The 25,679-nt window shown below is 38.8% G+C and overlaps 1 protein-coding gene and 1 long non-coding RNA gene across 3 annotated transcripts in view; one reads left to right on the top strand and one right to left on the bottom strand.

Annotated features, from left to right (window-relative positions):
* LOC134335105 (uncharacterized) overlaps positions 1-17,044 on the bottom strand; it is a 67,873-nt gene extending 50,829 nt beyond the window's left edge. For both annotated transcript variants that reach the window (XR_010015542.1, XR_010015544.1), the window contains exons 1-2: positions 17,005-17,044; positions 6,092-6,206 (exon numbers count right to left, since the gene is read on the bottom strand). This is a non-coding gene — a long non-coding RNA (uncharacterized LOC134335105). The remainder of the gene's footprint in view (positions 1-6,091; positions 6,207-17,004) is intronic.
* Positions 17,045-19,323: 2,279 nt separating this feature from the next.
* parp8 (poly (ADP-ribose) polymerase family, member 8) overlaps positions 19,324-25,679 on the top strand; it is a 72,577-nt gene continuing 66,221 nt past the window's right edge. Inside the window, exon 1 of the mRNA XM_063017628.1 lies at positions 19,324-19,513. Within this exon, the coding sequence (XP_062873698.1) occupies positions 19,423-19,513 (91 nt within the window). The 5' untranslated portion in view covers positions 19,324-19,422. The remainder of the gene's footprint in view (positions 19,514-25,679) is intronic.

Here is a 25,679-nt window from a genome sequence, read left to right as displayed (position 1 = left end):
TGTAAAATTGATTCACAGTTGTTTATGCTTCCCAGAGGTGGAAAGTAACGAATTACATTTACTCGCGTTACTGTAATTGAGTAGTTTTTTGTGTACTTGTACTTTTTAAAGTAGATTTTACAACCTGTAATTTTACTTTTACTTAAGTATGTTTTGTATTAAGAATTGTAATTCTCTACATTTTAAATAACATCCGTTACTGAGTAAAAAAAAAAAAGAAAACAATAAAAAACTCAAACCTGCGCAAACATGTAGAGCAGTGGTGGCTAAACTGTTAGGCTGTTTGATCCGGCATAAACAACTCCATGAATCGGTTCATTTGGTGAGAAGATTCAGATGTATAAACCAATCAGAGCTTCCGAATTCACATTCTGGGTGGAATTTCAATCTTTTTCTTCATTGGTTGTTGTATAAATGACAGTTTAGTGAATGAATCACCAATTTAAGCTTTTTACCAGGAAAGCTGAGAGAATAAATGATCTACAATAGTTTTCATTAGTTAAGTGGATAAAACAGTTGGGTATGGATTTATATAATCTGGAAACATACAAGATGGTCTTATATAAAGTGGATTATATCCTCAATGGGACAACACACGGATATAGATCAGGTAAGCAGATAAGTGGTTATGATCTTCTGCTGCTGCTGTGTGATTGACCTGGGTCGCGGTTCTGCTGTTTACGGTTGGCTTTCATTTTGCAACGATAGCAAAGCATTATGAAATATTGTGATTTTTTATGTTCATTTATTTTAAGTAAAACGGACAGCATAAATGTGATTGTGAGATTCTGCCGGTTTGTTTTTGATTTTGATCATGTTCCTATGACGGGGTAAGACCCCTTATATTTTTTTATAAGTGCAACCCTAACTGTTGCAACCCCACCCCCCCACCCCCCGCTCACGCTCAGGTAAACACCCGACATCCCACCCCCCACCCTATGCCTGCCACCAACCCGCCAGCCCAGGGTGTTCTTTTATTTCCAGTTCTGAAAGTTGGCAACCCTAGTTGGCACTATTGACCTGAACCAAGTTAGTTAGCGTCAAGTCCAACAAGCTATAAAATAATGCTAACGTTAAACAGCGATTTATTGAGGATAAACAGAAATAATGCTGTTTTGAATTGATAAGAGCAGTTGCAGTCTGTTAGGTGTGAGCTGTGTGTAGTCTGCTGTATCATTCATCTATCAACTTCTGTTTGAAAATGATGTCCCTCCTTCTGTTAAACAAGTAACTAAGTAATGTTTACTCTGAGTACATTTTAAATGAGTTACTTTTTACTTGAGTAGATTTTTAGACTAATAATTTTACTTGTACTTAAGTAAAAAATCATCAAAGTAATAGTACTTTTACTTGAGTACAATATTTTAGTACTCCAGGTATTTCCACCTCTGATGCTTCCTAACTGGATATATTACATATCTGAAATTCAACTGACTTTGAGCAGTGGTGCAGTGTATTTTAATAAAATTATGTCTAATGCCTTTTATAGTCAAACAGAAATAATGGTTGGGTTTGTGAAGTGATTTTTACAGAATATAGCCAAATTGGGCTGATGAGGATGATGGAAAGTGCTGCAGCTAAATTCCCTTAATATTCTCCTTACACATAAGCAATGAATTGTAAATGTAATCACTGAACACCACTTGGAAACCCCTGCATCGATTTCTGTTTTCCTGAATGCATAAACACAACGGCTGTTGAGTCCATTCCCCCTGGTACTGTAATAAATGAGTATATGTTGTATAGTTGAGTGTTTTAGTTGGACTAAGGATGTGAAACTAGTAAATCAAAATCAATAGTAAACTATTAGTTAATATGCAGATTGAAACACACCCCAAATACACCTCTGCATATTGAAGCCTTAGACCAGGGGTGGGCAATTAAATTTTCCAAGGGGCCACATAAGAAACTGGGACTGTTGTGGAGGGCCGGACCAATAAGGTGAACTTAATTCTGCTCAATATTAATTTTATCTTTTTATTTACATTTGCATTACATTTTCAGCATTTAGCAGACGCATTTATCCAAAGCAATTTACAATACAGTTACAGTATACAGTCTGAGCAATTAAGGGTTATGGGACTTGCTCAAGGGCCCAACAGCAGCAACCTGGCAGTGGTGGGGCTTGAACCAGCAACCTTCTGATTACTAGTCCAGTACCTTAACCACTAAGCTACAACTGTCCACTCTTTATGAAAAGCAGTGAATTGTACAGTTCTAAAAGCTGTTAATGTTTTGATGTTACATTTAGAAAATTAGAAGTATGCAGAGTAAAAACATCAACATTATTTTACTATTTAAACAAACAAATGCAAAAACAAATGTGAACAAAATAAGCAGGTTTTTAAACTTTACACTATTTTGTTTTGAGTCTAATTACCTCATTTGTTTTTCAGTCCTTTGTTATTGTTGGATATTATTTTTATAATCACAGAGCTGGTCCTGACTGCTTCAGTTCTGGATGTGTTAAACTTTATAAAACAGTCTTTGTTGCTTTTGCAGTTTAGTTAGAGAAGCTTCAGGTGTGACGCTCCGCATCGTTCATATGCTTGTATTTCTGTTTAGTACCGCAACAGCGATTTAGAGCCTAAATTCTGATCCTTAACCAGCGTTACATCTGACTTTAGTAAATAAACAATTCGGAAGTTCGTGTCTTGTTAAAAACTCCACCGTCTATCACACTCAGTTCTGTTCGCATTACAGTGAAGCTGATACACTCGCGCACACACGCGCATACGCAACTCGAAAGGTACGGATATTTAAAGACACAGCGCTCTCATCAAAATCAGTCCTGTTATAGTGCATGTTTGATGTACATTTATTTACATCTCATTTTTAATTGCCACGAACCTCATGCGGGCCGGTTGGGAATGTCTCCCGGGCCGGATGTGGCCCGCGGGCCGTACAATGCCCAGGTCTGCCTTAGACAATGATAACCCTGTATCCATAACATTAAATTAGGGTGAGAGAAGGGATTTCTGTTAGGAACCAAGTACCATTAATCATCTGGGCTTTTGGGGAACAATTAGAACTAAATAAAACTGAACTTTCTGTACAGTCTTGATTCCTGTACAGTCTTCCTGCTTCCAGAACATTCTGTCCTGCTTTCCTCTCATGCCATTAAGATTTATTGTACTTTATGCAAATCATACATTTGAGATCTCAGGTGGTGAGGCGGTAAAGTATGCTACCCGCTACTGTTGAGATCTGGGAATCCAGGGATCGGATATCAGGGGTGCTATTGGCCAGTCGAGTCTCTGCATGGACATCATTGGGGGGCACTATGACTGAAACAGCCTAGTCATTGGGAGGTGCACCCTGGTGCCAGTCCAATGCCCGGATAGAAATAGCAGGGTTGCGTCAGGAAGGGTATCCGGCGTACAAACTGTGCCAAGTCTGTTAAGGGGACCAGATCTGCTGTGGCGACCCCTACATATACGGGAGCATCCAAAAGGAAAATATGCAGATCATACATTTGCAAGTAGCAGCTCAGTCTTTGGTTAGGGCTTTACTATATGGTTCAAACACCCCTCCTAACTTTGGCAACAGTTTATGGAAGGTTCATCATGATGGTAAACCCATCAAGGCATGGTTTGATAAGTTTGGTGTGAATGAACTTATGAAGATAGATTAAAACATTCCTGTGAATGAAGGATAGATTAAAACATTGATTGTGATCCAGGTCTACAACATCAGTGCCTGTTAACTAGTCTTTTGAATAACTGGCCACAAATTCCCACGAACACATCCATTAATAAAGTTTGGAGGCTGTTATATAGCCATGAGGGCAGCTGTAGCCTAGTGGTTAAGGTACTAGTAATCAGAAGATTGTCCATTCAAGCCCCACCTCTGCCAGGTTGCCACTGTTGGCATTGACATTTGACATTTTCAGCATTTAGCAGACGCCTTTTATCCAATGCGACTTATATTACAGTTACAGTATACAGTCAGAGCAACTGAGAGTTAAGAGCCTTGCTCAAGGACCCAACAGCAGCAACATGGCAGTGGTGAGGCTTGATCCAGTGACCTTCTAAATACTAGTCCAGTTCCTTTACCACTAGCCTGTTGGGTGCTTGAGCAAGGCCCTTTGCCCTCAATTGCGTAGCTTGTATACAGTCACAACTGTACCCTCAATTGCATAGATTGTCTCGTATGGAGCTTAATGCTGCACTTCCAACTTTTAAAGTTCATCTGATTAAATTTTGATCCAGTTTGCCGCTGATATTTTCAAAGCACCTCAAAAGAGATTAACTTGATATGACGTGGTAAAAGTGACCCGGACAGTACGAACAAAACTTAACATGAAAAATAAAGCGTAACGTGGCTTGTTGTACAAAAACACTGTACCTAGCATATGCGATGAATTTGGGCAGTACAGAGCACTTATAACCAGTAATAACGGAGAGAAATTGAGCGTTTCTGTGTCATACTTTTAGTACATTTAGCCATGTTATGCTTTATTTTTTATGTTAAGCTTTTTCGACTCTCCCGAGAAGCTGATTCAGAACCCAGAGCTGCATGAACACCACATGTGAAGTAAATCCAGCTAAACACAGATACATGTGGAGCTTTTAGTGTGGATTTGATGGTTATTTCACACAAATAAATGTTCATGTCGAGGAACTTTTTGCGCCTAGGGTCGCGGTGAGAGCGAAGCGCAAAATGCTTCTTATGTGATGCAGTAAAGAAAGCAACAATGGCGACAAACACGTCTACGTCTTCTTATCGTCAGTAGTTGATTGATGCTTTTTGCATAAAAACGAACATCTGTAACAAGAGCACAAATGCTCGCAGGTAATCTACACACTCCGCCATGATGTTACTAATCTTTACCTTCGTTGTGTAGTGCCCACCATTGATGATACATACTTGGTTTCCAAAACTGGTGGAAATGTGCATCGGTTCTCTACAAATCACCAAGGTTTGAAGAAACCTGAACAGAACCGGTTCAAGAACCAGGGTTCTTTTGGTGGAAAAGCGCTATTATTCAGCCTAACATAGTAAAATAGCAACTAGCTATCCAGCTTTAAAGTATGTTGAAAAAAGGATGTGACAGTTATCAAACCATAACCCTTATAGGTCCAGGTATTTTATTACACTGATGGTAAATAGACGTTTCTGGGTGAAATGTGTTATTTCCTTGGACTTAATCCCATAACTCTCTCTACTTTAATGATTTCCTCAAGGAGCACAGGCCACTAACATTACAGTGAGAAACAATCCCTCTGCCAACATGATCTGTCATGTTTTACCTGAAACCTAACTGTACCAATACTATCACTGTACAGTAATAGTTTCGTTTTAATTTACTTTCATTTTGAATTATTTGCATTTTAAAATGCACGTCATATACTAACAGCTACTGAGAACGTCTTTCTCTGACAGTCCTTTCCACTTCTAGTCCTAGCTATACCGTCTATCCCAGGGACCAGCCCCATTCACCTGTCAGGGGTCCAGCATTACTGGCACAGCTAAGCAAAACTGTTAATAAAGATTATCTGGGTGCTGTGCTGGCACACTCGCCAACTGTCTTCCCCCCCTGTGAAAATTAAATTAATGTACCGGTTAAAGCAGGCAGTCAGTTCAGTGATGCAAGAACTTTGTAATCATGTAGAGAGAGAGGGGTTCTTGGGAAAGCAGTGCCGCATGTCATAATACAGCTAAACAATTAGAAAAAAAGCTAAATAATGGTAGGATGAAGATGAGAGTACCTATTTGCTAAACAACTGATGTTATTTACCATCAGCAACTCAAAGAGAAGTAAGAAGAGGCAAACCGCTATAGCTTCTTATTCGAAATTTCTTTCATTTATAAAAAGCCCAATTACTCACAACTAGGTTTATTCAGAGTAACCACTTTACCTAATAGCATGTTTTGGGAGGTGGAAGGGAAGCCACACGGACGGAAAGAGATAATTTCACTGACCATATGTATACAGTGGATTCAGAAAGTATTCAGACCCTTTAACATTTTGCACACTTGTGTTGTGAATTTGATTTAGAATACATATAATTTACACCCCCCCCCCCCCCCCCCCCAATGTACACTCAATCATCCATAACGATGAAAAAAATTCAAATCTGTTACTCACAAAGTATTCAGACCCTTTGCTGTGGCACTCCATTGTGGTCAGGCAGTCTGTGGCACCCTGTTTTCTTGAATCTTGAGATGTCTCTCGAACTCAGTTGGTGTCCACCTGTTACAGTCTGAAAAGAGACGCATCCAAAAGATTTGCAGCTGTAATTGCTGGCAACTGGACTTCTACAACTTATTGAATTTATATTATATATACACTGATCAGGCATAACATTGACTGCCAAAACAGCCCAGACCCATTGAGACATAGAGTCTGACACCTTTCTATCAGAACCACCATTAACTTCTTCAGCAATCTGAGCTACAGTAGCTCGTCTGTTGGATCGGACCACACGGGCCAGCCTTCACTCCCCATGTGCATCAATGAGCCTTGGTCGCCCATGACTCTGTCGCCGGTTTACCACTGTTTCTTCCTTGGATAGATACTGACCACTCCAGACCGGGAACACAATCGTCTAGCCATCACAATTTGGCCCTTGTCAAACTCGCTCAAATCCGTACGCTTGCCCATTTTTCCTGCTTCTCATCAACATCAACTTTTTCTTTTGTTTGTTTATGCATTTTCTCCCCTTTTTCTCCCTTTTAGCGTGTCCAATTGCCCCATTGTGTCATGCTTTCTCTCCACCAATGCCGATCCCTGCTCTGATTAAGGAGAACGAAGCTAACCCACGCCCCCTCCGACACGTGGGCAGCATGCCGTATACATCTTATCACCTACACTTTGACGAGTGCAGTGCAGCTCAGCACTGTGTACGGAGAGACACACCCTGAGAGCACTCTTTTCTCATCTCTATGCAGGCGCCATCAATCAGTCAGCAGAGTCGTAATTGCACTAGTTATGAGAGAGAGACCCTATCTGGCTTAATCCCACCCATATCTGAACAACAGGCCAATCGTTCATGTGGCTGCTCAGCCTAGGCGGCAGGCAGAGCTGAGATTCGATATGATGTATTCGAGATCCCAGCTCTGGTTCCAGCGTGTGTTTCTACTGCTGCGCCGCCTAAGCAGCATGAACTTTGAGGTTAAAATGTTCACATGCGGTGAATAATATATATATATTAGGGCTGTCGAAGTTAACGTGATAATAACGCATTAACGCGATTTCAATTTAACGCGATTAAAAATAATAGTGCCGTTAACGCAAATTCTAGTTAATGTTGAGACTTGACTGGTAGAACTACAACGCTCGGTTACATTATGTTAACAAACCGCAAATGAAAAACGGACTTGCCACCGTTTTTCATTTGCGGTTTGTTAACATAATGTAACTGAGCGTTGTAGTGATGCACTTATAAAGAAATAAATACACGCTATATTCACAAGTTGTCGGGAGCAGAACACTTTTATTAACTTATTCTGTTAAGGTACCAAATACCGGAAAGCTGAGTCAGGCACGTTAGTCCATGCACTATGGAAGCCCCAAAGGGTCAAAACACACTCACTTCGTGTAGAAACGGCCATCAAACCATTGTCACAATACAACCACAGAAAAGTCTGTTACAATAACTACGCCTTATCCCACCTAAAGCACCGCTGATCTACAATGTTTGCTGATGGAGAAATTCTAAACTACAATCTGACATTTACTGCCTAGTATGTGAGTGAATAAAACTCCCTTACAGTTTTCTCTTGTCCCAGCAGTTTTTAACATCAGTACATTTAGCATAAAATGTGTTCACCATTTTAATTGTAACATTTCACATAAAAATCCTTGTTTTCTATAACATTTACACAGATTTTTTTTAATGCGATTAATCGCGATTAACTATATGAAATTCTGAGATTAATCACGATTAAAAATTTTAATCGTTTGACAGCCCTAATATATATATATATATATATATATATATATATATATATATATATATATATATATATATATGTAAATATATATGTATATATATATATATTAGGGCTGTCGAAGTTAACGCGATAATAACGCAATCTCAATTTAACGAGATTAAAAAAAATAGTGCCGTTAACGCACTAATTACATTACGAGATTTTTTCACTTCTAAAACTAAAGCAATTCATTTTTCACCCACGGGAGACAGATGTGATGATTCTCACTGACCACACTCACACGCACGTTTAATGTTCTTTAGTTCCGTTTGACAAAAAAACCCCTTAAAAATAGAGCTAACAGTGAAGACAACCGGTTACAAAAGCAGCGACCGCTGTTTGTGTTCAATTCTCTGTTCACAGTGTCGATACAAGTGATTCAAGAATCGATTCATTGTAAGCGCAGCGTAAGTTTCTTTTCTCAGTCATCTCTCCGTGTTTACTGTTATGATGAATGATGCGGTTGTAAATAAACACCAAATACTACAGAACATTTTGTGTGACTCGCTTACCTTATAAAGCTCAGGCTTAATTATACTGGTTATTACCACAGAGCGGGAGTCGAAAAACAATATTTTACCAAAATCAACAAAATTATCCCCAATTTTAATTCTCTCTCAAACCCTGACAAGCTGCCCTACCTATTGGGGGAGCACAGAGCGAGCTGCACACTCGCAGCTCTCTACCTACACACCTGCCACCAGGTGAGGGACAGTGAGTGACCTTATACTGTATCCCATACACACTCACACATACTCGCACACACACACCATCATACACACACACCATCATACACACACACACAAACACACACACACTTACAAATACTTTTTCCACACATACATATACACACTTTATATACTTGTTGTTCTAATTTGTTTCTGTTATTTTTTAAGGCTAATTACTAATGTTATTGAACATTCTTTAAATTAATATAAATGTTTATGTATGCAATTTTTTTTTTTTTTTTTCATTTATTATCTAGTTTGTAAATGCGCTTTGGCAATACAAATGTGAATATTTGTCATGCTAATAAAGCACTTTTGAATTGAATTGAGTCGACTCAGAGTCGTTTACGATTTACCGAGGTGAACCACGAACGTGCTGATAGAATCGGCTCAGATGGGATCGGACTGTATTATCTTTTTAAAGTAAATATTTCAATCAGCAGAATCGCATCGCATGTATGCACAACGTTAATTACGTGCGTTTATTAATGAACGTTTACGTTAGCTTGTCAGAAGCTTTCTCAATAATGGCTGTGCGGTGTTTTTTTTTTTACAATTAGTGATGGCAAGCAACTGTTCCACTGCACTATTTTACACTAAAAACTAAACTATTCCATAATGCTCCAGATTGCATCATTCTAAATAGGTATCGGCGTGTACAAAAATACATGTACTTGTACTCGGTTGGGAAAAAATGGTATCGATGCATCCCTAGTGAAAACACACTCACTTCGTGAGAAAAGTCTGTTACAATAACTACGCATCTGACATATATACGAAGTCAAGGTTCTCTGCTAGATAGTATTACTGCCTAATATGTGAGTGAATAAAACTCCCTTACAGTTTTCTCTTGTCCCAGCAGTTTTTAACATCAGTACATTTAGCATAAATATGTTCACCATTTTAATTGTAACATTTCACTTAAAATCCTTGTTTTCTATAACATTTACACAGATTTTTTTAAATGCGATTAATCGCGATTAACTATGTAAAATTTTAATCGTTTGACAGCCCTAATATATATACAGTATATATATATATATATATATATATATATATATATATGTATATATTAGGGCTGTCAAACGATTAAAATTTTTAATCGCGATTAATCTCAGAATTTCATATAGTTAATCGCGATTAATCGCATTAAATAAAATCTGTGTAAATGTTATAGAAAACAGGGTTTTTTAAGTGAAATGTGAAAAGTGGACGTTTCTACACGAAGTGAGTGTGTTTTGACCCTTTTGGGGCTTCCATAGTAAATGGACTAGCGTGCTTGACTCCGGTATTCAGTGCCGTAACAGATTAAGTTAATAAAGTGTTTTGCTCCCGACAACTTGTGAATATACCGTGTATTTATTTCTTTATTATGCAAGTGCATCCCTACGACGCTCAGTTATATTATTTTAACAAACCGCAAATGAACAACGGTGGCAAGTCCGACATTAAAACGTTGGTTCTACCAGTCAAGTCTCAACATGAACTAGAATTTGCGTTAACGGCACTATTGTTTTTAATCGCGTTAAATTGAGATTGCGTTAATGCGTTATTATCGCGTTAACTTCGACAGCCCTAGTATATATATATATATATACAGTATATATATATATATATATATATATATACATATACTGTATATATATATACAGTGTATCACAAAAGTGAGTACACCCCTCACATTTCTGGAGATATTTAAGTATATCTTTTCATGGGACAACACTGACAAAATGACACTTTGACACAATGAAAAGTAGTCTGTGTGCAGCTTATATAACAGTGTAAATTTATTCTTCCTGTCACACTGCTAGCCTCGGTGTGCTCATATGTGCCACGCCCCTCTTCTCTGTGTGCACACTCACTCCCCTGCCATGCCTCACAGGTGATTGGCTCCCTGAGCTAATCAGCCCCAGCTGCTCCTCATCAAGGAGCATTTATAAGGAGAGCTGGGGCAATGGGCAGGTTGGAGATTACTGTCGGTGTAACTCTGTTTGTGTCTGGTATCTCTGTCCTGGTATCTCTGTCCTGGTATCTCTGTCCTGGTATCTCTGTCCTGGTATCTCTGTCCTGGTATCTCTTCCATGGTAACTCTGTTTGTGTCTTGTATCTCTGCTCCTGGTACCTCTGCCCGTTCTCGTCTTGTTTGCTCTGTTTGCTCTGTTTGCTCTGTTTGCTCTGTTTTCCTGTTTAGTCTTTGATTAGCCTGTCTGTTAGCCTGTGTAGTCTGATTAGCCTGTTTAGTCTTTGTTTAGCCTGTCCGTTAGCCTGTTTAGACTGTTTAGCCTGTTTAGTCTTTGTTTAGCCTGTCCGTTAGCCTGTTTAGTCTGTTTTGCCTGTTTAGTCTTTGTTTAGCCTGTCCGTTAGCCTGTTTAGTCTGTTTTGCCTGTTTAGTCTGTGTTTAGCCTGTCCATTAGCCCAGTTAGTCTGTTTAGCCCAGTTAGTCTGTTTAGTCCTGTTCTGTCAGTTTAAACCCTGTCTTGTCTTTATTATTATTAAATATAGTTTATCACACATCTCCGCGTTTGTGTCCGCCCCTCCTGTCCGTCTAGCCCACAAACCGTTACACTTCCCTCAAAATAACTCAATATACAGCCATTAATGTCTAAACCACCGGCAACAAAAGTGAGTACACCCCTTAGAGACTACACCCCTAAATGTCCAAATTGAGCACTGCTTGTCATTTTCCCTCCAAAATGTCATGTGACTCGTTAGTGTTACTAGGTCTCAGGTGTGCATAGGGAGCAGGTGTGTTCAATTTAGTAGTACAGCTCTCACACTCTCTCATACTGGTCACTGAAAGTTCCAACATGGCACCTCATGGCAAAGAACTCTCTGAGGATCTTAAAAGACGAATTGTTGCGCTACATGAAGATGGCCAAGGCTACAAGAAGATTGCCAACACCCTGAAACTGAGCTGCAGCACAGTGGCCAAGATCATCCAGCGTTTTAAAAGAGCAGGGTCCACTCAGAACAGACCTCGCGTTGGTCGTCCAAAGAAGCTGAGTGCACGTGCTCAGCGTCACATCCAACTGCTGTCTTTGAAAGATAGGCGCAGGAGTGCTGTCAGCATTGCTGCAGAGAATGAAAAGTTGGGGGGTCAGCCTGTCAGTGCTCAGACCATATGCCGCACACTACATCAAATTGGTCTGCATGGCTGTCACCCCAGGGAAGCCTTTTCTGAAGTCTCTACACAAGAAAGCCCGCAAACAGTTTGCTGAAGACATGTCAACAAAGGACATGGATTACTGGAACCATGTCCTATGGTCTGATGAGACCAAGATTAATTTGTTTGGTTCAGATGGTCTCAAGCATGTGTGGCGGCAATCAGGTGAGGAGTACAAAGATAAGTGTGTCATGCTTACAGTCAAGCATGGTGGTGGGAATGCCATGGTCTGGGGCTGCATGGGTGCAGCAGGTGTTGGGGAGTTACATTTCATTGAGGGACACATGAACTCCAATATGTACTGTGAAATACTGAAGCAGAGCATGATCCCCTCCCTCCGGAAACTGGGTCACAGGGCAGTGTTCCAGCATGATAATGACCCCAAACACACCTCTAAGACGACCACTGCTTTATTGAAGAGGCTGAGGGTAAAGGTGATGGACTGGCCAAGCATGTCTCCAGACCTAAACCCAATAGAACATCTTTGGGGCATCCTCAAGCGGAAGGTGGAGCAGCGCAAAGTCTCCAATATCCGCCAGCTCCGTGATGTCGTCATGGAGGAGTGGAAAAGCATTCCAGTGGCAACCTGTGAAGCTCTGGTAAACTCCATGCCCAGGAGAGTTAAGGCAGTTCTGGGAAATAATGGTGGCCACACAAAATATTGACACTTCAGGAAATTTCACTAAGGGGTGTACTCACTTTTGTTGCCGGTGGTTTAGACATTAATGGCTGTATATTGAGTTATTTTGAGGGAAGAATAAATTTACACTAAATTTATATAAGCTGCACACAGACTACTTTTCATTGTGTCAAAGTGTCATTTTGTCAGTGTTGTCCCATGAAAAGATATACAACCCCTGGCAAAAATTATGGAATCACCACTCTTGGAAGATGTTCTGTCAATTGTTTAATTTTGTAGAAAATAAATAAATCACAGACATGCCACAAAACTATCATTTTTCAAAATGTCAACCTTCTGGCATTAAGAAACAATAAAAAAAAGAAACAAATATAATAGTTGTGGTCAGTCACAATTGCTTTTTTTAGATCAAGTAGAGGAAAAAAATATGGAATCACTCAAATCTGAGGAAAAAATTATGGAATCACTCTGTAATTTGCAGTTTAAAAACAAAACATCTGCAGCAGATTAGATTTGCTAATTATTCTTCAGTTTAAAAAGAGTGCTTACACCTCGGAGAGCTGTTGCACAAAGCAGATTGTCATGAATCATGGTTCCAACACAAGATATGTCAGTTGAAACAAATGAGAGGATTATAAAACTCCTTCAAGAAGATAAATCATTGTGGAATGTCGCAAAAGATGTTGGTTGTTCCCAGTAAGCTGTGTTTAAAATCTGGACCAAGTACAAACAAAATGGGAAGGTTGTAAAAGGGAAGCATACTGGTAGACCAAGTAAGACATCAAAGCATCAAGATAGAAAACTTAAAGCAATATGTCTTGAAAACAGAAAATGCACAACAAAACAAATGAGAAACAAGTGGCCGGAAAGTGGAGTCAATGTCTGTGACTGAACTGTAAGAAATAACCTAAAAGAAATGGGATTTACATACAGAAAAGCCAAACAAAAGCCATCATTAACACCTAAAAAGAAAAGAACAAGGTTAAAGTAGGCTAAAGAAAAGCAATCGTGGACTGTGGGTGACTGGATAAAAGTGATCTTCAGTGATGAATCGCGAATCTGCATTGGGCAAGGTGATGATGCTGGAACTTTTGTTTGGTGTCTGTCCAATGAAATTTATGAAGATAACTGCCTAAAGAAAACATGTTAATTTCCACAGTTGTTGATGATATGGGCCTGCATGTCGGGTAAAGGCACAGGGGAGATGGTCTTCAATAAATGCCAAAGTCCACATTGAAATTTTGGACGCTTTTCTTATTCCATCAGTTGAAAGGATGTTTGGTGATGATGACTTCATTTTTCAAGATGATAATGCATCTTGCCATAGGGCAAAGGACGTGAAAACTTTCCTTCAAGAAAACATATAATGTCAATGGCATGGCCTGCAAATAGTCCGGATCTCAATGCATTTGAAAATCTCTGGTGGAAATTGAAGAAAATGGTCAATGACAAGGTTCCAACCTGCAAAGCTGATCTGGCAACAGCAATAAGAGACAGTTGAAGGCAGATTGATGAAGAATACTGTTTGTCATTAGTTAACTCCATGCCTCAGAGAGTTTAAACCATTATAAAAGCCAGAGGTGGTGCAACAAAGTAATAATGGTGCAGTGTTTTCTAATGATTCAATAATTTTTTCCTCAGATTTGAGTGATTCCATATTTTTTTCCTCTACTTGATCTAAAAAAAAGCAATTGTGACTGACCACAACTATTATATTTGTTTCTTTTTTTATTGTTTCTTAATGCCAGAGGGTTGACAGTTTGAGAAATGATAGTTTTGTGGCATGTCTGTGATTTATTTTTTTTCTACAAAATTAAACAATTGAAAGAACATCTTCCAAGAGTGGTGATTCCATAATTTTTGCCAGGGGTTGTACTTAAATATCTGCAGAAATGTGAGGGGTGTACTCACTTTTGTGATACACTGTATATATATACTGTATATATATATATATATATATATATATATATATATATATATATATATATATATATATATATATTAGGGCTGTCAAACGATTAAAATTTTTAATCGCGATTAATCTCAGAATTTCATATAGTTAATTGCGATTAATCGCATTAAATAAAATCTGTGTAAATGTTATAGAAAACAAGGTTTTTTAAGTGAAATGTGAAAAGTGGACGTTTCTACACGGTGAGTGTGTTTTGACCCTTTTGGGGCTTCCATAGTTCATGGACTAGCGTGCTTGACTCCGGTATTCAGTGCCGTAACAGATTAAGTTAATAAAGTGTTTTGCTCCCGACAACTTGTGAATATACCGTGTATTTATTTCTTTATTATGCAAGTGCATCCCTACGACGCTCAGTTATATTATTTTAACAAACCGCAAATAAACAACGGTGGCAAGTCCGACATTAAAACGTTGGTTCTACCAGTCAAGTCTCAACATGAACTAGAATTTGCGTTAACGGCACTATTGTTTTTAATCGCGTTAAATTGAGATTGCGTTAATGCGTTATTATCGCGTTAACTTCGACAGCCCTAATATATATATATATATATATATATATATTAGGGCTGTCAAACGATTAAAATTTTTAATCGCGACTAATCTCAGAATTTTACATAGTTAATCGCGATTAATCGCATAAAAAAAAATCTGTGTAAATGTTATAGAAAACAAGGATTTTTAAGTGAAATGTTACAATTAAAATGGTGAACATATTTTATGCTAAATGTACTGATGTTAAAAACTGCTGGGACAAGAGAAAACTGTAAGGGAGTTTTATTCACTAGGCAGTAATACTATCCAGCAGAGACCCTTGACTTCGTATATATGTCAGATGCGCGGTTATTGTAACAGACTTTTCTGTGGTTGTATCGTGACGATGGTTTGATGGACGTTTCTACACGGTGAGTGTGTTTTGACTAGGGATGCATCGATACCATTTTTTCCCAACCGAGTACGAGTACAAGTACATGTATTTTTGTACTCGCCGATACCGATACCTATTTAGGATGACGCAATCTGGAGCATTATGGGATAGTGTAGTGTTTAGTGTAAAATAGTGCAGTGGAACAGTTGCTTGGGTTGCCATCACTAATTGTAAAAAAAAAAAAAAACACCGCACAGACATCATTGAGAAAGCTTCTGATAAGCTAACGTAATTAATGTTCATTAATAAACGCACGTGATTAACGTTGTGCACATCATACATGCGATGCGATTCTGCTGATTGAAAAATTTACTTTAAAAAGATAATACAGTCCGATCCCATCTGAGCCGATTCTATCAGCACATTCGTGGTTCACCTCGGTAAATCGTAAACGACTCTGAGTCGACTCCCGCTCTGTGGTAATAACCAGTATAATTAAGCCTGAGCTTTATAAGGTAAGCGAGTCACACAGAATGTTCTGTAGTAGTTGGTGTTTATTTACAACCGCATCATTCATTATAACAGTAAACACTGATAATTGACTGAGAAAAGAAACTTACGCTGCGCTTACAATGAGTCGACTCCTGAATAACTTGTATCGACACTGTGAACAGAGTATTGAACACAAACACAGCGGTCGCTGCTTTTGTAACCGGTTATCTTCGCTGTTAGCTCTATTTTAAAGGGTTTTTTTTCTCAAACGGAACTAAATAACATTAAACGTGCGTGTGAGCGTGGTCAGTGAGAATAATTCAATCTGTCTCCCGTGGGTGAAAAATGAATCGCTTTAGTTTTAGAAGTGAAAAAATCTCGTAATGTCATTTGCGTTAATGGCACTATTTTTTTTACTCGCGTTAAATTGAGATTGCGTTAATGCGTTATTATCGCGTTAACTTCGACAGCCCTAATATATATATATACTGTATATATTTCTTTAGTTATTTACTTATTGAATTTAAATATTAGCAAAGCTAGATTGACTGAGCCTGGATGGCTGCATATTGAGATAATCAGACACAATTTAGTGTGCAGTTCTGGTCTTAATTTAATTACTTTCCTTTCTCTTATTTCCAGTCATTAGATACTATTGCATAAACATTTTAATTACAAAATAACCTTCACATTTTATAACTTGTCATTCTAATTAATTATACCTAATTATACACATGTAATAGATTTGTCACAAAGCAGCAACCATTATAAAATAACAGTACCTTTACTGTCTGCAACTCACTGAATTAGACCTTGAATCAGATTCGTTTATATTTGAATCAATGAATCTGAATCACTTAGTATGAATCACTGTTCAAATTATAAAATAAAAAAACGCAATTCACTACAAAATATTCTATTTACTTCTATTTAATATATCTTGACGAAGTAATATAAACATTTCACATTAAATAAATAAATAACTGCAAAAAATGTAAACGAACACGCTATTAATTATGCTATTATTTAGCATAGCGCATTAGCCAACATTTCTGAGATAAATTAGTCGACTAATTAATAAAAAATAACACACCTTGAATGTACTTTATTATTCTTAAACAGTTTAGTAAAATGTTAAAGCATTTTAACAATATCGATATACAAAATGTATAAAGTATGTTTAGTGTTTTATGGATAATTACACACCTGCAATTAGAAGTAGTCAAACGCACTTGCGCGTGCATACGTCTGGTCCGAACCTTCCAGAACCTTCTTCTCTCTTTGAGCGGCTAATGGGCCCATACAGCATGTACTGTAATGAACACATTCCCTAAACACATCACGTCTTGAATATAAAATACAAATTACATTTAGATGTAGCCTTTTTATATGTATGTTCGTTTATTTATGTATGTATCATTTATTTTAAGCTTGAGGCATAACATTATGACCACTGACAGGTGAAGTGAATAACACTGATTTTCTCTTCATTAGCACCTGTTAGTTGGTGGGATATATTAGGCAGCAAGCGAACATTTTATCCTCAAATTTGATGTGTTAGGAGCAGGAAAAATGGGCTTTCAAGCTTAAGGATTTGTGGGGTGTTCCTGGTCTGCAGTGGTCACTATCTATCAAAAGTGGTCCAAGGGGGGAACAGTGATAAACTGGCGACAGGGTAATGGGCGGCCAAGGCTCATTGATTTACATGGGGAGTGAAGACAAGCTACTGTAGCTCAAATTGCTGAAGAAGTTAATGCTGGTTTTGATAGAAAGGTGTCAGAAAACACAGTAGTGCATCACAGTTGCAAAGCTGTTTTGGCAGCAAAAGAGGAACCAACACAATATTAGGACATAATGCCTGATCGATGTACAGTATATTATATATATGTATATTAGACAATGTATATTATTGGCCATATTGTCAATAAATATACCCATAACTGATATATTTATAACTAATAATATCTTTAGATAGACGTTACTGTAGTTTTGTAAGCTGAATACTGTAGTAATTTATAACTGAAGCTACTGGATACTGTATAAGTTGCATACTGTAGGTGTTTAAGTACTAACGGAATTCAGGAATGTAGCCTATGTGTTAATTAAACATTGTAGGTGTCAGCAGTACGTATTAATACTGTAGGAGGTGGTTGTCAAAGTAACATCCATGAATGCCAAGACCCAAGGTTCAGTACTTTAAATTAACACTGTAGGTGTAAAATAACTACTATAAAAATTTAATACTTTAATATAGGGGTACAGTAGTGGTTTATTTTTATGATTAAGCACAGTAGGGTTTAACTTAATGCTGTGGGAGTTACTGTAGTTTTGTAAACTAAATACTCTAGTAATGAAGAACTAACGCAAGTAGATACTGTATAAGTTACATACTGTAGGTGTTTAAATACTGGTTGAATTAAGGTAATAAAATACTTGGGTGTCTGCTAGGGGGTTTCACCATCTTAAATACTGTACATCATTACTACACAACTACTGTGTAGGTAGCTAACTATGTGTACTTTATCACTGTACAACTGACATTTTCCTATGTTATTTTTCTCCAGTTCATTGAATGTGTATTGTTTGGGGGTTACCAGTACCAGTAATATTGTATTTGTTACATACTGTACGTGTTTAAATACGAATGGAATTCAGGAATGTAGCCTGTGTGTTAATTAAACATTGTAGGTGTCAGCACTACGTATTAATACTGTAGGAGGTGGTTGTCAAAGTAACATCCATGAATACCAAGACCCAAAGTTCAGTACTTTAACACTGTAGGTGTTAAATAACCACTATAGAAGTTTAATACTTTAATGTAGGAGTACAGTAGTGGTTTATTTTTTATGATTAAGCACAGTAGGGGTTAACTTAATACTGTGGGAGTTACTGTTGTTTTGTAAACTAAATACTCTAGTAATTTAGAACTAAGACTAGATACTGTATAAGTTATGTATAATATACATTATGTATAATGTAGGTGTTTAAATACTGGTTGAATTAAGCACTGTAAGTGATAATGAAATACTTGGGCGTTTGCTGAGGGGTTTCACCAGCTTCATTACTTTAAACCATCTTTACACAACTAATGTGTAGGTAGCTAACTATGTGTACTTTAGCATTGTACAACCAGTTCTCCAGTTGGTTGAATGTGTATTGTTTGGGGATTACCAGTATTAATATTGTATTTGTTCAACACGTTTCACGGCGTCTGTCTTTTGCGGTACTTTCACTTTAAATGAGAAACCGCTTCGGTCGCCTTTCGGAATCGCCATTGTTGGGGTTCACAGCGCAGAGTGGTGATGAGCGACGCTCACAGCAATGCTTCCGGCGTTAAACTGACATCTCTGCGTGATCAGTCGCTAAAAGGAGCAGCACATACAGACGGACATTTGTTCATTTTATTTGATTTTATTCCAGCCTTGGTTGAGGCGAGATGATCCGCTCGCTGTGAGTCGGCGGAGTGAAGCTGAACAGCCGAGCGGCTGCTGTATGTATGACACACCTGGGTTTGTTTCCACAGCACGTATGCAGACAGCGCTTCTGTCGTGACCGAACGAGGGAAGGAGCGTTTTTTGGTCCATTTGCTCAGAAAAGCAGTTCCGTTTGAGGGTTTTGGAGTTTATGGGGATGTGTTCAAGGCAAGAGAGGATTCAAAAAGACGTCGACATCGTAATACAGAGGTGCCAGGCGGAGAAGGACTGCCTTTTCTCGGGTGAGTTCCTCAATCAAGAGTGCTGCTTAATGTTGGATGGGACCGTGTCCAAAATGATAGTGAAACAAATGTATTGCTTTGTATGAACACATGCTTTGTATATATGCATCATATAGCTTCCAGTGTGTACAGGATTGGGTAGATCTATAGGCACTGTTCCTGTTTCCAAAATATGCATTAGGGTAATGGAATAGAATTTGTCATATATGCATATCCAGATGTACAGTACAACGAAATTCTTTCCTTGCATATCACATCTTGTTTAGAATTTGGGGTCAGAGCGCAGGGTCAGCCCTCCTACAGCACCCCTGGAGCACAAAGGGTTAAGGGCCTTGCTCAAGGGCCCAACAGTGGCTGCATGGCAGAGCTTTCAGTTGACAGCCCAAAGCCCTACCCACCTGGCTAGCAGTGTCTGTCCAGTAATAATCCCTGATATTATGGCTCTTAATTACACTAGCAGTCAGCACATCCACAGTCTGGTGTATTTTACCAAAAATACTAAACATTAATATAATCAGAAGGAGCAAAACATCAATCTCTAGTTGGGTAAATATCTGTGCTTTGCAGTTTGCCATGCAAATATTTATTAGCTCTGGCTTTGCTTACTCAGTAGTGTCAGATGACAGCGGAAACCCCTGGTGATGTTGCCATGGAGACAACACTTGTTGAGAGACATCTTTTTGTAGTGTTTCTAATTTTCCGTTTCGTCCACTAACATTTGTCTCACATATACATTTATTAATGTATTTAATAAACAATTAATTCATCTAGATAGAAACTTCTCCCTGTGCTGTGTGGGTTTCCTCCGGGAGCGCCGGTGTCCTCCCACAGTCAGGTTACTAAATTGCCCAATAGGTGAATGTGTGTGTGTGTGTCTGCCCTGCGATGGACTGGCGCCACATTCAGGGTGTTACTATGTGCCTTGCGCCTATTGAAAAGCTATGACAGGCTCCAGCACATTACCCCCCTCCCCCGCGACCCTGATTGGATAAGCGGTTAAGAGAGTGAGTGAGTAATTCAAAAATTAAAAAGCCTTAGTTCAACCCTATTAGACTTATTCAGCTTTGTTAGGCAGGTCAAAATGATCATAGCTAATACCTGGTACCTGGTACGCTATCCCACTACAGCTGGGATCCAGAGTTGGAATCCCCAGTGGAGCTATTGGTCGGTTGGGCATTTAAATACGGACTTGATTAGCTTTGTGTAGGGGGTGTTTATGGATTATAATTCTGTTCGGGGTGTGTTACTGCTTGTGCCCAGTAATTCCTGGAGAACTGGACCCACTGCAGCACTGTCCAGGATAAATCGGTGGTAAAAACATGAAAATGAATGAATGATTAAATACCTGTTTGGAAGACTTAATAAATACACTAAACCACCTGCTAATACTACCCCTACAGTAACACATGGTGGTGGCAGCATCATGCTATAAGGGGGCTTTACAGCAGCTGGAACAGAGGGAAATGAGGGGCCAATAAATGCAGCAAAATACAGATATACACCGATCAGCCATAACATTAAAACCACCTCCTTGTTTCTACACTTTCTCCATTTTATCAGCTCCACTTACCATATAGGAGCACTTTGTAGTTCTACAATCACTGACTGTAGTCCATCTGTTACTCTGCATGCTTTGTTAGCCCCCATTCATGCTGTTCTTCAATGGTCAGGACCACCACAGAGCAGGTATTATTTAGGTGGTGGATCATTCTCAGCACTGCAGTGACACTGACATGGTGGTGGTGTGTTAGTGTGTGTTGTGCTGGTATGAGTGTATCAGACACATCAGTGCTGATGGAGTTTTTAAACACCTCACTGTCACTGCTGAACTTAGAATAGTCCACCAACCAAAAATATATCCAGCCAACAGCGCCCTGTGGGTAGCGTCCTGTGACCACTGATGAAGATCTAGAAGATGACCGACTTAAACAGCAGCAATAGATGAGCGAAAACTCCAGCAGCGCTGCTGTGTCTGATCCACTCATATCAGCACAACACACACTAAGCAGTGCTGAGAATTATCCACCATCTAAATAATACCTGCTCTGTAGTGGTCCTGTGGGGGTCCTGACCATTGAAGAACAGGGTGAAAGCAGGCTAAAAAAGTATGTAGAGAAACAAATGGACTACAGTCAGTAATTGTAGAACTACAAAGTGCTTCTATATGGTAAGTGGAGCTGATAAAATAGACAGTGAGTGTAGAAACAAGGAGGCGGTTTTAATGTTATGGCTGATCAGTGTATACAGGGGTGTACATATAAACAAGCACAATGACTACGGTTTCTCACAAGACACACACACAAAAACAGCGCTTTTATATTTTTATTACTGTATGTTCCTGTATATGTCCATATCCACTGTTCAATATTTCAGTAAGCCATACAACCACTAGAGCTGTAATGAACCTGCCTGGAACAGAAGTGTATTTTGCTATCCACAATAAGACAATAAGGAGGCTGGATAGAATGTTTCAAACATAAAGGCTGGAGATTTTTACAGTATTACAGTGTCATTTTGGGGTTATTGGGCGTCCAAGCACACAATTAGATATCAGCTTTATGCCAACAGACGTCTTGGTAGGCAAGCTAGGGAAAGCCTTTTCTTTTATCTAAACAAAAAGTTTGCTAGACAATACTGGAACACTGACAGGATGGGAACTGGTTTCATAAAAATAATGGCATACATCGTTTCTACACTCACAGTCGATTTTATCAGCTCCACTTACCATATAGAAGCACTTTGTAGTTCTACAATTACTAACTGTAGTCTGTCTGTTTCTCTGCATGCTTTGTTAACCCCCATTCAAGCTGTTCTTCAATGGTCGTGACCCCCACAGGACCCCCACAGAGCAGGTATTATTTAGGTGATGGATCATTCTCAGCACTGCAGTGACACTGACATGGTGGTGTGTTAGTGTGTGTTGTGCTGGTATGAGTGGATAAGACACAGAAGCGCTGCTGGAGTTTTTAAATACCATGTCCACTCACTGTCCACTCTATTAGACACTCCTACCTAGTTGGTCCACCTTGTAGATGTAAAGTCAGAGACGATCGCTCATCTATTGCTGCTGTTTGAGTTGGTCATCTTCTAGACCTTCATCAGTGGTCACAGGACGCTGCCCACGGGGCGCTGTTGGCTGGATGTTTTTGGTTGGTGGACTATTCTCAGTCCAGCAGCGACAGTGAGGTGTTTAAAAACTTCAGCAGCACTGCTTTGACACACACTAACACACCATCACCATGTCAATGTCACTGCAGTGCTGAGAATGATCCACCACTCAAATAATACCTACTCTGTAGTGGTCCTGGGAGGGTCCTGACCATTGAAAAACAGCATGAATGGGGGCTAACACAGCATGCAGAGAAACAGATGGACTACAGTCAGTAATTGTAGAACTACAAAGTAGGGCTGGGCGATATATCGAGTTTTAAAAATATATTAATATATTTTCATACGCGATATAAGATAAGACAGTATCGCGTATATCGATATAGATGTTGCGTTCCAGTTAGATCCGACAGTTCGTCGTTCCCTTCTCCCAGTTTGTCTCTGCACATGTTCACTTGCCCCGCCTCTCTAACTTACTGAACACAACTCCCCCCTCCCACCACGTGAGTCGCCCGCAGGGCATGTTCTAAACAGCTCTAGTGACTATAGAGCTCCGTCTAAAAATGATATTTTCGTTGTTGATCTCTTTGAATCAATAACACTTGCATTGATGTAGATTAGAAAATGACAATACTGAATATAACATTTCAAGAACAAAACTGTTTGATGTTTATATGAGCTTTGATCTGGTCTGGGTGCGGAGTTTTATAGCGGAACGCTGAGACGAGCGAGCGAGCGCAGCTACCATGGGGAGTGAGATGCGGGTTTTACCCCGAAAAAATAATAATGAAAAAACACACAAGAAAAGCAAAAGAGAACTTAATATGTTCACAATGATTGGGAGGAAAAGTGTGTGTTTCATTAGCGGGACGACGGCAGATAGCGGCACAATGTGGAGAGAGGCTTCAGTACGTGTCACAGAAACGTCCATTTAAATCGTAGCTTTTAAAAAATCTTACTTGACTGATCATTTGTACAAACGATTCATGATTTGTTCTAAAACAAAAGTAGTGATCAGTACAAACGGGATCAGTACAAACGGGACATTATTTGAAGATGGGACTGTTAATGATTTCCTAAAAAAAATGCTACAGAAGTCATCATTTGTAAAAAAAAAAATTAATTAATTACAAAAATTGTGTGATTTTGATCAAAATGCTACAAATGTGCTCATTCATACAAAACCGTCAGGAACAATATTTACAAAAATATCAGAGATGTGATAACTTTCAGAAATAAATAATGTTACATGTTTAAATATGTCTGTGTTTCCTGCCATGGTAAATCAATGTTAATAATTATTCTCTTCACATATATGAATATTTATTATTATTATTATTATTATTATTATTAATCATAATATTATCATTAAAGGTGAACCATGCAACCTTATGTTATTCAGGAAGTTTGTATCCTACAAGTAGCCCTTTGGCTTACTCAGTACCCTTAAAGTAGCCCTCTGTTTCAAAAAGGTTGGTGACCCCTGATTTAATATATGCCAATAGTTTATTTTTGAGGAATTTCTCATGTTTATCTACAGCTGAATGTTGATAAAAGTGCCTGTATAACATTTGGAACATGTAGCTTTGTCTCAGAAGTGTCTTTTTGTTATTACCGTATGGGATGAAAAAATATCGAGATATATATCGTATATCGCCATTCAGCTAAAAAATATTGAGATATTATTTTTGATCCATATCGCCCAGCCCTACTACAAAGTGCTTTTATATGATAAGTGGAGCTGATAAAATGGACAGTGAGTGTAGAAACAAGGAGGTGGTTTTAATGTTATAGATGATCAGTGTTAGTCTAGGTTTTCCAAGGATTTGCCAACATCTGAAAAAACAAACAAATTGAGTTAGTGTTTTGTTGTATTTAAGCATATCAGTGATCCAAAAGACATGTCCAAATTAAGACCAAAATGATCCAAAGAGCAGAAAGTCAAGCTTTCGCCATGGTCACCCCAGTCCTCTCATGTAACTTTAGGAAGGCTGTAGAGTCAGCCAGAGAGAAGAGTTAGGAAGTTAGGATCTAGGACCCTTGGATGATCTAGAAAGATTCATTTTGTTTTTAGTGTCGATCTTGTCAAGCATTATAGGAGAAGACTCTGTTGTAGTCTTTGATGTTATGTGTGTAACTAACAGGGAGTTGCAGAAAAAAAAAACTAATTAATTATAGGTTTAATTACAGATATTACATTTACTTTGACTTTTATTTGATTACAGACAGGATGAACCTTAGTTATTTCATGTTTTGTCTGCTTAACTTCATTTCATTTATTAATAAACCTCCATTCCTACATTTCAGGCCTGCAACACATTCCAAAAAAAGTTGGGACAGTAAAGCATTTACCACTTTGTAATGTTGCCATTCCTTTTCACCACACTTAAAAGACATTTTGGCACCGAGGATACCAAGTGATTTAGTGTTTCAGCTTTTATTTTGTCCTGTTCTTCCTGCAAACACGTCTTAAGATGTGCAACAGTTCGGGGTCGTCGTTGTCGCATTTGTCCTTTCAAAATTCTCCACACGTTCTCTATTGGGGACAGGTCAGGACTGCAGGCAGGCCAGTCTAGTACCTGTACCCTCTTCTTCCTCAGCCATGCCTTTGTAATGTGTGCAGCATCTGGAACAGACGATGTCTTGAAGGCAGCACATGTTGCTCTAAGATCTTAATGTACTTTTCTGCATTAATGCTGCCATCACAGAAGTGTAAAATACTTTTGCCGAGGGCACTGACACACCCTATACCATGACAGACCCTGGCTTTTGGAGTTGTTGCTGATAACAGTCTGGATGGTCCTTTTTGCCTTTGGTCCAGAGCACACAATGTCCATTTTTCCCAAAAAAGTCCTGGAACGCTGATTTATCTGACCACAATACACGTTTCCACTGTGTGATGGTCCATCCTAGATGCCTTGCCTCCGAGCCCAGAGGAGTCAACGCCGCTTCTGGACATGGTCAACAAAAGGCTTCTTTTTTGCACAGTAAAGTTTTAAGTGGTATTTGTGCATGTAACTCTGTATTGTAGTGCTTGATAAAGGTTTGCCAAAGTAAT

Source organism: Trichomycterus rosablanca, chromosome 21 (assembly GCF_030014385.1).
Source record: "Trichomycterus rosablanca isolate fTriRos1 chromosome 21, fTriRos1.hap1, whole genome shotgun sequence".
NCBI classification, from domain to species: domain Eukaryota; kingdom Metazoa; phylum Chordata; class Actinopteri; order Siluriformes; family Trichomycteridae; genus Trichomycterus; species Trichomycterus rosablanca.
Note: the sequence above shows the minus strand (reverse complement) of the source record. Positions and strands in the feature narration are given on the sequence as shown.